Genomic DNA, 12,717 nt, shown 5'->3' with positions numbered 1-12,717 from the left:
CGTGCTACAAAATAGTTTTAGCCGGGCGAACTCACAGTTGTAATACAATTTATTGCAATATATGTCACCAAAACCGACCAAATAATCATCTTTGTTATATGCCCTTGGATTCCTCTTCACCAAAATTAACAGATTTCCTTTTTATTTTTTACGATTTAGAATGCACGCAAAACAAAACTGTATCTGATGGAAAATCTTTGCATGAACCAAATTTATGTGTTTTCAATCAGAGGTGCGAAGTATGCATCGATTATCCAATCGAGAAAGTTGTTTGCAGAAAGTGTGGTGTACGTCAACAGGTATTAAATATGAGCAGCATAATTGAGACGTTTTTTCAACATATTTTAGAGATAAGAAAGAAGTTCAAACATGTAATAGTTTTGGCACACAATGGACAGGCTTACGACCATCAATTTATTTTGAATTATATTTTAACCAAAACTCAGTTCAAACCAGAATTAATTATGAGAGGTTCAAAAATAATTTCCCTGAGTATGAATAATGTGAAACTGTTAGACTCTTTGAACTATTTTCCCATGTCCCTCGCCAAGTTACCAAAAGCGTTCGGTTTAACAGACGATTTTCGAAAAGGATTTTTTCCGCATCACTTTAATACACCCGAAAATCAAAATTATGTAGGACCGTATCCCGATATGAAGTATTATAATCCAGATGCTATGAAGACCGACGAAAGAGATAAATTTATTAGTTGGTACACCGAAAATAAAGACAACATCTTTGATATGCAAAAGGAAATTGTCTCTTATTGCATATCCGATGTAAATATATTAACGCTCGCCTGCCTGAAATTTCGAGAATTATTAATTAAATCCGGAAATGTGTGTCCGTATACAGAGGCATGTACGATTGCCAGCGCATGTAATAAACTGTTTCGTCGTAACTTTTTGAAAACAGACACGATCGGTTTGATTCCTAGACAGGGATATCGATACCGCGATAATCAATCAAAAGTAGCAATTCACTGGTTAATATGGGAGGAAAAGGTGCGAGGAATAGACATCGTGCACGCTGCCAAACAGAAAGAAATCGTCATCGGTGGTTTGCCTGTTGATGGGTATTGTCCACAAACAAATCAGGTATTTGAAATGATGGGGTGCTTTTATCATGGGTGTGTAAAATGTTTTAAAAATGATCGCGACAAACCTATACACAGTAACTCGTACGAAACGATGGATTTAAGATACGAAAATACCTTGTCAAAAATCAATCACCTTAATCAACTAGGTTACGAGGTAATAGTAAAATGGGAATGTGAATTTAAACAAGATACAAACCCCAACATAAATAAGTATGTGTCTGAACACCCATTGGTACATTTTGCTCCATTAAACGCGCGAGACAGTTTTTACGGCGGTCGAACCGGTAACATAAAGTCCTACTATAAAGTAAAAGACGGAGAAAAGATCAATTACATCGATATCTGTTCATTGTATCCCTACATTTGCAAAGTAGGCAAATTTCCTATTGCCCATCCTCAGGTCTTAGTAGGGAGCGACTGTGCCAATCTCGACGTCACAAAAGTCGATGGACTTATTAAATGCAAGGTACTGCCTCCACAAAATTTATTTCATCCCGTTCTTCCAATAAAGTTAAATAATAAATTAATGTTCCCTCTGTGTTATTCCTGTGCTAAAAATTTTACGCAGGAGGATTGTTCCCACGAAATAGGCGATAGAGCCATTGTGGGAACATGGGTGGCCGACGAAATTGTCAAATCTATAGAAAAGGGTTATAGGATTATGGAGGTATACGAAGTTTGGAGTTATAAAACGGAGCAGTATGATGGCAAGTCAGGTGGTTTATTTACTGAAATGATGAATAAATTTATTAAAATCAAACAAGAAGCGAGCGGGTGGCCATCTAACTGCAAAACTGACAAAGAAAAACGAGCCTATATTGCACGATTTTATGAAAAAGAAGGTATATTATTGGAGTTTGATAAAATTGAATTGAACCCAGGTCTACGTTCGTTAGCAAAATTAATCTTAAATTCATTTTTCGGAAAATTCGGTCAACGAGAGAACCAACCTAAAACCAAAATTATTAACCAACCGGTGGAATTGTATGCACTTCTGTTCGATCCTACAATTGATGTTGTAGGCATCTTACCAATAAACGAAGACACTTTAGTGGTAAACTATCAGCATAAAGAGGAATCATACACCCTTTTAAGTACAGTTAATGTATCCATTGCAGCATACGTCACAGCACAAGCTCGTTTGAAGTTATATTCATACATGGAACGATTGGGTGATCGTGTTTTATACTTTGATACGGACAGTATAATTTATATATCGCGAGAAGGAGAATACGAGCCCCAAACGGGCGAATTTATTGGGGACATGACAAACGAGCTTGATTGCTATGGCGCAGGTAGCTATATTACGGAATTTGCCTCTGGAGGGCCAAAAAATTATGGTTTTGTTGTATATTCCCCAACACAGGATAAGTACTTTCAATCCTGCAAGGTTAAGGGTATATGCATCAATCACGAGACATCAAAGCTTGTTAACTTCAACACCATGAAAAATTTGATAATCAATGAAGAGATTCCGAAAAAAATATTGTACACTACGTTTGAGAGGACCGCACAGCATCAGGTGTTAACCAGCCAAAAAGAGAAAATATTTCGAGCAAATTTATTGAAGAGACGTTTCAGCGGTTACGATTCATACCCGTACGGATACAAGAAGATAAAGCAGTGCTGACATAGTGTCTTTGTCGACATCATTAATATGGCGTGATGAGTTTCGTACTAACCCCAACAGCCATAATTTGGATTTGTTTAGTTGGTTGTCGATTTATTTCCCTATTCGGGCATACTGTGTAGTTTTTTTAGAAAATTTATTCATCGTGCATTTAACAGGTGTATTAGATTTCACTATGCAGAGTTATAAAAAATAGCATATTTCTACGACCATTTACATATAGTTTTCTTTAAAATAGGCAGATGATAAGACATTAAAAAACTAGTAATTTTACAATTGTAATATTTCAATTTGTATATATCTATGTATTATATAATATATGAATCTCAATAAATACTATTATCAAAAGCAATGTATCATTTCTCAAACACAATTCATATATCAAATGAAGTGGCACACAATGGCCATTACCATTTGGAAATTACTATACAGGATTTTGTCGGATCGTCCATTCCGAGACTGCTACGACGTTAGTTAGATAGGTAGGTATGTGTTTAAATGCCGAAATGAAGCCAAATAAAGAAATTATTACATCCATAAGCCAAGGTACGCTATGCAATTCGTCAGACTGTTAAATTTTGTCCGCTTTGCGATATAGCAGAGAGAGATTAGGCATAACAAAATGAAAACGTTGCAGTATCAGTGTTGGAAGCAAATATACAGACAGTTGTTTACGAGAAACGCATCAAATTGTGTTCCAGAAAAAACAGATGCCTTTCATCGCTACCTTCCATGAGATCTTTCCTCAAAGTGGTGATCTAAAATACTCGCAATCAATCACTTTCACGCGCGGTGGCATATTAGTCCAGACGACGTCACCTTCACTAAAACTCAGCGGCGCGAGTTACGAATTCCTTACGAATTTCTCCATGAATTACCAGTGTAGGTCAGCATAACTGGCATTACTTATACACTTCTGCACAATGAAACATACGACTGAATAAAAAACTGGTACCTACATTGATTTTTGACAATCTTATCAACTTGGTGATAATAAAAAAACAGTTTTGTCCGAGCAATAGTTTTTATCCATTTACCATAAAAAATATCATTTTAGCGCTTTACTAATCTTATAAGAAATAACACTGCTAAAACCTATGAACGGCCGAATACTAAAAAAGCATGTTTGTGTAAATACTGAGTTTTCTATGACACTAAAGTTTCGCAATTATCGAAGGAGACTCAGAAGATGAAAAATCACAAGAGCTCATTCGTTAAAAGTAGGTACATGGCTCTCCTGGTGATACATGTAAACTGATCTGTATACAAATGCTACGTAGAGGAGTTGATGGATCTCGAGCATAATTGCCTGTCATATGGTTTACGCATGAGAGAAACTATGGTTCCCCTACTATGTTCACTTAAGATCATCCCTTATGGGATCATTGACAGTAGAATAGTTCTTTCAAACATACCCGTTTTCGTAGATTCCTGCTACGATTAATTGTTTCGATTATGTGCAACGTTATAGGTATGTCTCCACTTGAAATAGTTTTTGAGCAATAGTATTTAATGGATCTTAATAATAATTTTAAATAACAATTTGTTATTGTCCTCAACAGAACAGTAATCTCATGTTATTTCTTATGGGGAAATGGGGTTCATTTTAGTCATTTTTTGTAACACTGGCACACGCGCAGTAGGTCGCTGAATGATGTGCAAATTAGTTTGGCGCATGCTGGTGGTCACGTGACGTGGTACTTTGGTCCGAGGTGCTCCCTCATATTTTGGCAACGCAAACGCCAACCGAACGCGAACATAAACCATAACGCGAACGTGAACCCAACGTGGACGTGAACGCGAACTTGAACCCAACGTGAACGTAATTGGAACAGGTATCAGCTAACAGGTTCTTTATTAGCGGTTATAAACTGTTAAAGCTGTTAAGCTGTTACACTGTTAAGCTGTTACGCTGTTAAGCTGTTAAAGCTATTAAGGTGTTAAGATGTTAAAGCTTTATACAAGTAAACAGATAAACGGGCAAACAGTATTAAGGATCATTAAATGTGCCTAATATAAATCAGTAACTTCGATGCGATGCGTAGGTAAAAGCATAGTGTAGTCTAAAATAAATGCACATGCACTTGTATACATACAGTGAGTTTTTTTTTAAATGCGTTGGAACAGGTATCAGCTAACAGGTTCTTTATTAGCGGTTATAATCTGTTAAAGCTGTTACACTGCTAAGCTGTTACGCTGTTAAAGCTGTTAAGCTGTTAAAGCTGTTAAGCTGTTAAAGCTATTAAGCTGTTAAGATGTTAAAGCTTTATACAAGTAAACAGATAAACGGGTAAACAGTATTAAGGATCATCAAATGCGCCTAATATAAATCAGTAACTTCGATGCGATGCGTAGGTAAAAGTCTAAAATAAATGCAATGCAAATGCACTTGTATTACATACAGTGAGTTTTTTAAAAAATGAGAATATACGCTTTTGTATGCAATGTAATTTCCCTATGTTAGTTTTTTTTAAAAAACGCATCAATCTATAAGGTGTGCGCGGTTCATATTCCCACCAGAAAAACGCGCAACTTGTGTGACTATGAACAGCAACGGTTTCTATAGCCTCCATGATGAAGGGCACTCGGAAAGAATTTTTTAAAGAAGGCATGTGGGGGCCATAGCAACTTGAGGATAAAAAACTTACGATAACTTGACCTCACAGGGCACTCGCTGACACCAGAATTCATTGTGAACCAACCATCAATTATTTGTAGGTCATGTGCATCTGGTATTCTACTAATTTGATCTATTCAATACATAAATGAAGAAAATAAGTAAAAAATAGCGAAAACAACTACAATAAATGTTCAAAGTGTCCTCTTTGACATTCTAAGCAATCACCTAACCGATTTCGAAATTAAATTCGACGGCGGTATTTTTAAAATAGTGACAGCTGTCAATTTTATCTACTACTCATTTGAACTACTCAATAGATTGATGTGTTTTTTTTAATCGAACATAGGGAGATTACATTGCATGTAAACTCCTATGTTCGCATTTAAAATAAATTCACTGTATATCCGTCACTTACGGCGCACAAGATGCTACTAAAAGGAATCATATTGCAAATGATGGTGAGATTCAAGTAGTTTTCTTCGAACCAAATTATAGAGAACCACACCAAAAACTAAGGTAAGCTCCTTCCTAGGCTAGACGAAATCCGAATCCACAAAAAAATAAGCTACCAAAATTTCGTAACAGTTTTAACAGCTTAAAACCGCTAATAAAGAACCTGTTAGCTGATACCTGTTCCAATTACGTTCACGTTGGGTTCAAGTTCGCGTTCACGTCCACGTTGGGGTCACGTTCGCGTTATGGTTTATGTTCGCGTTCGGTTGGCGTTTGCGTTGCCAAAATATGAGGGAGCACCTCGGACCAAAGTACTGCGCGTGTGCCAGTGTTACAAAAAATGACTAAAATGAACCCCATTTCCCCATAAGAAATAACATGAGATTACTGTTCTGTTGAGGACAATAACAAATTGTTATTTAAAATTATTATTAAGATCCATTAAATACTATTGCTCAAAAACTATTTCAAGTGGAGACATACCTATAACGTTGCACATAATCGAAACAATTAATCGTAGCAGGAATCTACGAAAACGGGTATGTTTGAAAGAACTATTCTACTGTCAATGATCCCATAAGGGATGATCTTAAGTGAACATAGTAGGGGAACCATAGTTTCTCTCATGCGTAAACCATATGACAGGCAATTATGCTCGAGATCCATCAACTCCTCTACGTAGCATTTGTATACAGATCAGTTTACATGTATCACCAGGAGAGCCATGTACCTACTTTTAACGAATGAGCTCTTGTGATTTTTCATCTTCTGAGTCTCCTTCGATAATTGCGAAACTTTAGTGTCATAGAAAACTCAGTATTTACACAAACATGCTTTTTTAGTATTCGGCCGTTCATAGGTTTTAGCAGTGTTATTTCTTATAAGATTAGTAAAGCGCTAAAATGATATTTTTTATGGTAAATGGATAAAAACTATTGCTCGGACAAAACTGTTTTTTTATTATCACCAAGTTGATAAGATTGTCAAAAATCAATGTAGGTACCAGTTTTTTATTCAGTCGTATGTTTCATTGTGCAGAAGTGTATAAGTAATGCCAGTTATGCTGACCTACACTGGTAATTCATGGAGAAATTCGTAAGGAATTCGTAACTCGCGCCGCTGAGTTTTAGTGAAGGTGACGTCGTCTGGACTAATATGCCACCGCGCGTGAAAGTGATTGATTGCGAGTATTTTAGATCACCACTTTGAGGAAAGATCTCATGGAAGGTAGCGATGAAAGGCATCTGTTTTTTCTGGAACACAATTTGATGCGTTTCTCGTAAACAACTGTCTGTATATTTGCTTCCAACACTGATACTGCAACGTTTTCATTTTGTTATGCCTAATCTCTCTCTGCTATATCGCAAAGCGGACAAAATTTAACAGTCTGACGAATTGCATAGCGTACCTTGGCTTATGGATGTAATAATTTCTTTATTTGGCTTCATTTCGGCATTTAAACACATACCTACCTATCTAACTAACGTCGTAGCAGTCTCGGAATGGACGATCCGACAAAATCCTGTATAGTAATTTCCAAATGGTAATGGCCATTGTGTGCCACTTCATTTGATATATGAATTGTGTTTGAGAAATGATACATTGCTTTTGATAATAGTATTTATTGAGATTCATATATTATATAATACATAGATATATACAAATTGAAATATTACAATTGTAAAATTACTAGTTTTTTAATGTCTTATCATCTGCCTATTTTAAAGAAAACTATATGTAAATGGTCGTAGAAATATGCTATTTTTTATAACTCTGCATAGTGAAATCTAATACACCTGTTAAATGCACGATGAATAAATTTTCTAAAAAAACTACACAGTATGCCCGAATAGGCAAATAAATCGACAACCAACTAAACAAATCCAAATTATGGCTGTTGGGGTTAGTACGAAACTCATCACGCCATATTAATGATGTCGACAAAGACACTATGTCAGCACTGCTTTATCTTCTTGTATCCGTACGGGTATGAATCGTAACCGCTGAAACGTCTCTTCAATAAATTTGCTCGAAATATTTTCTCTTTTTGGCTGGTTAACACCTGATGCTGTGCGGTCCTCTCAAACGTAGTGTACAATATTTTTTTCGGAATCTCTTCATTGATTATCAAATTTTTCATGGTGTTGAAGTTAACAAGCTTTGATGTCTCGTGATTGATGCATATACCCTTAACCTTGCAGGATTGAAAGTACTTATCCTGTGTTGGGGAATATACAACAAAACCATAATTTTTTGGCCCTCCAGAGGCAAATTCCGTAATATAGCTACCTGCGCCATAGCAATCAAGCTCGTTTGTCATGTCCCCAATAAATTCGCCCGTTTGGGGCTCGTATTCTCCTTCTCGCGATATATAAATTATACTGTCCGTATCAAAGTATAAAACACGATCACCCAATCGTTCCATGTATGAATATAACTTCAAACGAGCTTGTGCTGTGACGTATGCTGCAATGGATACATTAACTGTACTTAAAAGGGTGTATGATTCCTCTTTATGCTGATAGTTTACCACTAAAGTGTCTTCGTTTATTGGTAAGATGCCTACAACATCAATTGTAGGATCGAACAGAAGTGCATACAATTCCACCGGTTGGTTAATAATTTTGGTTTTAGGTTGGTTCTCTCGTTGACCGAATTTTCCGAAAAATGAATTTAAGATTAATTTTGCTAACGAACGTAGACCTGGGTTCAATTCAATTTTATCAAACTCCAATAATATACCTTCTTTTTCATAAAATCGTGCAATATAGGCTCGTTTTTCTTTGTCAGTTTTGCAGTTAGATGGCCACCCGCTCGCTTCTTGTTTGATTTTAATAAATTTATTCATCATTTCAGTAAATAAACCACCTGACTTGCCATCATACTGCTCCGTTTTATAACTCCAAACTTCGTATACCTCCATAATCCTATAACCCTTTTCTATAGATTTGACAATTTCGTCGGCCACCCATGTTCCCACAATGGCTCTATCGCCTATTTCGTGGGAACAATCCTCCTGCGTAAAATTTTTAGCACAGGAATAACACAGAGGGAACATTAATTTATTATTTAACTTTATTGGAAGAACGGGATGAAATAAATTTTGTGGAGGCAGTACCTTGCATTTAATAAGTCCATCGACTTTTGTGACGTCGAGATTGGCACAGTCGCTCCCTACTAAGACCTGAGGATGGGCAATAGGAAATTTGCCTACTTTGCAAATGTAGGGATACAATGAACAGATATCGATGTAATTGATCTTTTCTCCGTCTTTTACTTTATAGTAGGACTTTATGTTACCGGTTCGACCGCCGTAAAAACTGTCTCGCGCGTTTAATGGAGCAAAATGTACCAATGGGTGTTCAGACACATACTTATTTATGTTGGGGTTTGTATCTTGTTTAAATTCACATTCCCATTTTACTATTACCTCGTAACCTAGTTGATTAAGGTGATTGATTTTTGACAAGGTATTTTCGTATCTTAAATCCATCGTTTCGTACGAGTTACTGTGTATAGGTTTGTCGCGATCATTTTTAAAACATTTTACACACCCATGATAAAAGCACCCCATCATTTCAAATACCTGATTTGTTTGTGGACAATACCCATCAACAGGCAAACCACCGATGACGATTTCTTTCTGTTTGGCAGCGTGCACGATGTCTATTCCTCGCACCTTTTCCTCCCATATTAACCAGTGAATTGCTACTTTTGATTGATTATCGCGGTATCGATATCCCTGTCTAGGAATCAAACCGATCGTGTCTGTTTTCAAAAAGTTACGACGAAACAGTTTATTACATGCGCTGGCAATCGTACATGCCTCTGTATACGGACACACATTTCCGGATTTAATTAATAATTCTCGAAATTTCAGGCAGGCGAGCGTTAATATATTTACATCGGATATGCAATAAGAGACAATTTCCTTTTGCATATCAAAGATGTTGTCTTTATTTTCGGTGTACCAACTAATAAATTTATCTCTTTCGTCGGTGTTCATAGCATCTGGATTATAATACTTCATATCGGGATACGGTCCTACATAATTTTGATTTTCGGGTGTATTAAAGTGATGCGGAAAAAATCCTTTTCGAAAATCGTCTGTTAAACCGAACGCTTTTGGTAACTTGGCGAGGGACATGGGAAAATAGTTCAAAGAGTCTAACAGTTTCACATTATTGATACTCAGGGAAATTATTTTTGAACCTCTCATAATTAATTCTGGTTTGAACTGAGTTTTGGTTAAAATATAATTCAAAATAAATTGATGGTCGTAAGCCTGCCCATTGTGTGCCAAAACTATTACATGTTTGAACTTCTTTCTTATCTCTAAAATATGTTGAAAAAACGTCTCAATTATGCTGCTCATATTTAATACCTGTTGACGTACACCACACTTTCTGCAAACAACTTTCTCGATTGGATAATCGATGCATACTTCGCACCTCTGATTGAAAACACATAAATTTGGTTCATGCAAAGATTTTCCATCAGATACAGTTTTGTTTTGCGTGCATTCTAAATCGTAAAAAATAAAAAGGAAATCTGTTAATTTTGGTGAAGAGGAATCCAAGGGCATATAACAAAGATGATTATTTGGTCGGTTTTGGTGACATATATTGCAATAAATTGTATTACAACTGTGAGTTCGCCCGGCTAAAACTATTTTGTAGCACGTACGACATTTAAAAAATTTTTCACAAACCGATTTATCTTCTTTTCCCGAGTGAAGTTTATGGTTACTGAAACATAAATTTGAGACAAAATTCCTACGGCAATCAGCGCATTTAATTATCAGCTCTCGATCACATGCGGGGGACCGTTTACAAGATATGCAAATACTGGCACAAATATGACCCCCTTTATTGTTATAGGGGATATGGCAAGGTTCGCAATAATATCGGCACACAAAAGCCGACGTTAGTGAAGTAATAACATTGTAATGATTTTCAAAATATAATAGATTGATTGTCAACTTTGCGTCTGAGTTGCCTTCAAATATGACTTCGCGCCCTTTAGTACCGAAATTATATACCACAATCTTAAAGTTGTTACCAAAATAAGATTGGAATTTGTTCAGTTCGGGTATTCCGCCACCGTTTGCCTCAATGTATACTTCAGCTTCCTGCATCAACTGTTTCGCCTTATTTAACTGAACATGACCTCTATCTCTTCTTATGTTCTCATAACCAGAATCGCCCGTGACTTTAGCTATGGCAACAACAAGAGCTCTGGGTAAACATAAGTTATCTGTATTTTTAATGGAAATAATCCCCTTTCGAGCAGAACATTCTTCCTCAAAATTGTTGTAGTTACCCGCCTTAATCCTACCTTTGCCGGATGGCACCCGGATAATTGTAGCCTCCAAACAGAAGGTTTCCGTACTTAAACCAGCTGAATTAGATTGATAAATGCTCGAAATTAATCCCCAAATATCTTCAAAAGATACCGATTCGGCAGGCTGGAATCGTAAGTACCCTCCCCCTCGCGAAAACTTTTTAGAACAAAAATTAAACCCGATCATATCAGAAGGAGAAACGTCAGTGCATATATAAGAGATTATTTGGTTGATGGCTGTTTTGATCCACAACACTGTGTTTTCATTGGGTGGAACGTCTTTGATTTTGAATTCTATTGTACGCCCCCTTAATGCGAACCTTTTAACGTTCTTTTGAAATTCGCCAACAATTTCGTATTTGGCCATAGTCACCAAAAAAAAAAGTTTGAATGGGGGTATAGGTAATTACCGAGTGAATCTGAAAGTGCTTACCTAGTTACAACACACCAGTGATGTACTTTTTATAGCGGCGAGAATTAGCTACCTACTCGCAATGATGCGATTGAAAAAAATGTTATTAATAACCTACTTTGCGTAATAATTATCGTGCAGAAATCTTACTCCTAGATACACTTAAACAAAAACCTTATCGCGCTGATAGCTATTTTTTCTTAAGTCTGATTCGAATTCGAATGCAAAACTGATTTTGGCATGCACGAGAATACCAACTTAATATGGAATTGGTAAGCCAGAAAAGAATTCAATCTGTGCGGCTCACAGGTACGTTTACACTTCGAAGTGCTTCTTTATACTGTCGACTTTGCACAGGTGCACTGACTTTATAAGAATGCATTACCTAGATATTTATCACGTGATCTATGATACAGATTATGCAATGAGCTTTAAAAATTGCAAAATTGGTGGAAGACATAATGCAGACCTTCTAATCGGTCTGTAATTTTTTACTAGGCGTAAGTACGAAGATTTCTTTACCAAGAAAAATATGAACTAACTGCCTCAATGTTCAAATGGATACTGATACGGTCTTCCGCTAATTGAAATTTTATTGCAGGTGTGTGATCACGTGATTTAACGTTATGCAACGCAAGTCTAAACGAAAATAAAGATTACTTTCAAAATCGGTGCAGATTTCAAACACCCCTCAGAAAACATACACGAATTTCACGATTGCCTTATTTTTGTTTATCCATTTATTGCCTAAAAATAATTAGAACGTAATTTATATAGCATACCCACGATTAATCAACCACAGCAGCACAGTGCAGGAATATGGAACGACGAGATACCTATATTTTGCATTAGTTCTTCGTAGCGCAGATGCTATATCGATACTCTACGACGGTAGTACGTGCGGGGAGTAGGTTCGAACCTTGATCTCTACGGGTTTTTTCTGAAAGATCCAAAAGTGGCATGTCCCCCCCACAACGACTGGATATGAACTGAGAAACAGTCGTCGATAACCATGTGGACGAGAGAGACCATGCAACGGCGACTGGAGGTAGATGCGTCGAAGAACGGGTGGGAAATCCATCCAATAGAAATCAAGGATTTGTCAGGACCATTGAGAACGAAGGAAAGGAGAAGGGGGTTGAACCAATAGGAATCGAGGA

The 12,717-nt window shown here is 36.7% G+C and overlaps 2 protein-coding genes across 2 annotated transcripts; one reads left to right on the top strand and one right to left on the bottom strand.

The window, feature by feature from the left end:
- The first annotated feature begins 494 nt into the window (after nucleotides 1-494).
- Nucleotides 495-2,729, top strand: LOC116163952 (probable DNA polymerase). Its single transcript, XM_031478080.1, has one exon. It carries the CDS (start codon nucleotides 495-497, stop codon nucleotides 2,727-2,729), a length of 2,235 nt encoding a protein of 744 aa, XP_031333940.1.
- A 3,433-nt stretch (nucleotides 2,730-6,162) lies between these two features.
- LOC116162953 lies at nucleotides 6,163-8,904 on the bottom strand (the record flags this gene model as incomplete). Its single annotated transcript, XM_031476738.1, is given in 1 exon segment — nucleotides 6,163-8,904. A coding segment is annotated over 1 exon segment (1,104 nt). The 3' UTR covers nucleotides 6,163-7,756.
- Between the last annotated feature and the right edge of the window lie 3,813 nt (nucleotides 8,905-12,717).

This window comes from Photinus pyralis, unplaced genomic scaffold (assembly GCF_008802855.1).
Source record: "Photinus pyralis isolate 1611_PpyrPB1 unplaced genomic scaffold, Ppyr1.3 Ppyr1.4_LG2, whole genome shotgun sequence".
Lineage (NCBI taxonomy): Eukaryota > Metazoa > Arthropoda > Insecta > Coleoptera > Lampyridae > Photinus > Photinus pyralis.
The sequence above is the reverse complement of the archived record's forward strand: the minus strand, read 5'-3'. Positions and strand labels throughout refer to the sequence as shown.

Excerpts from the sequence above, each read along its gene's own strand:
- LOC116163952 (XM_031478080.1), top strand. The coding sequence starts at position 495 with ATGAATAATGTGAAACTGTTAGACTCTTTGAACTATTTTCCCATGTCC.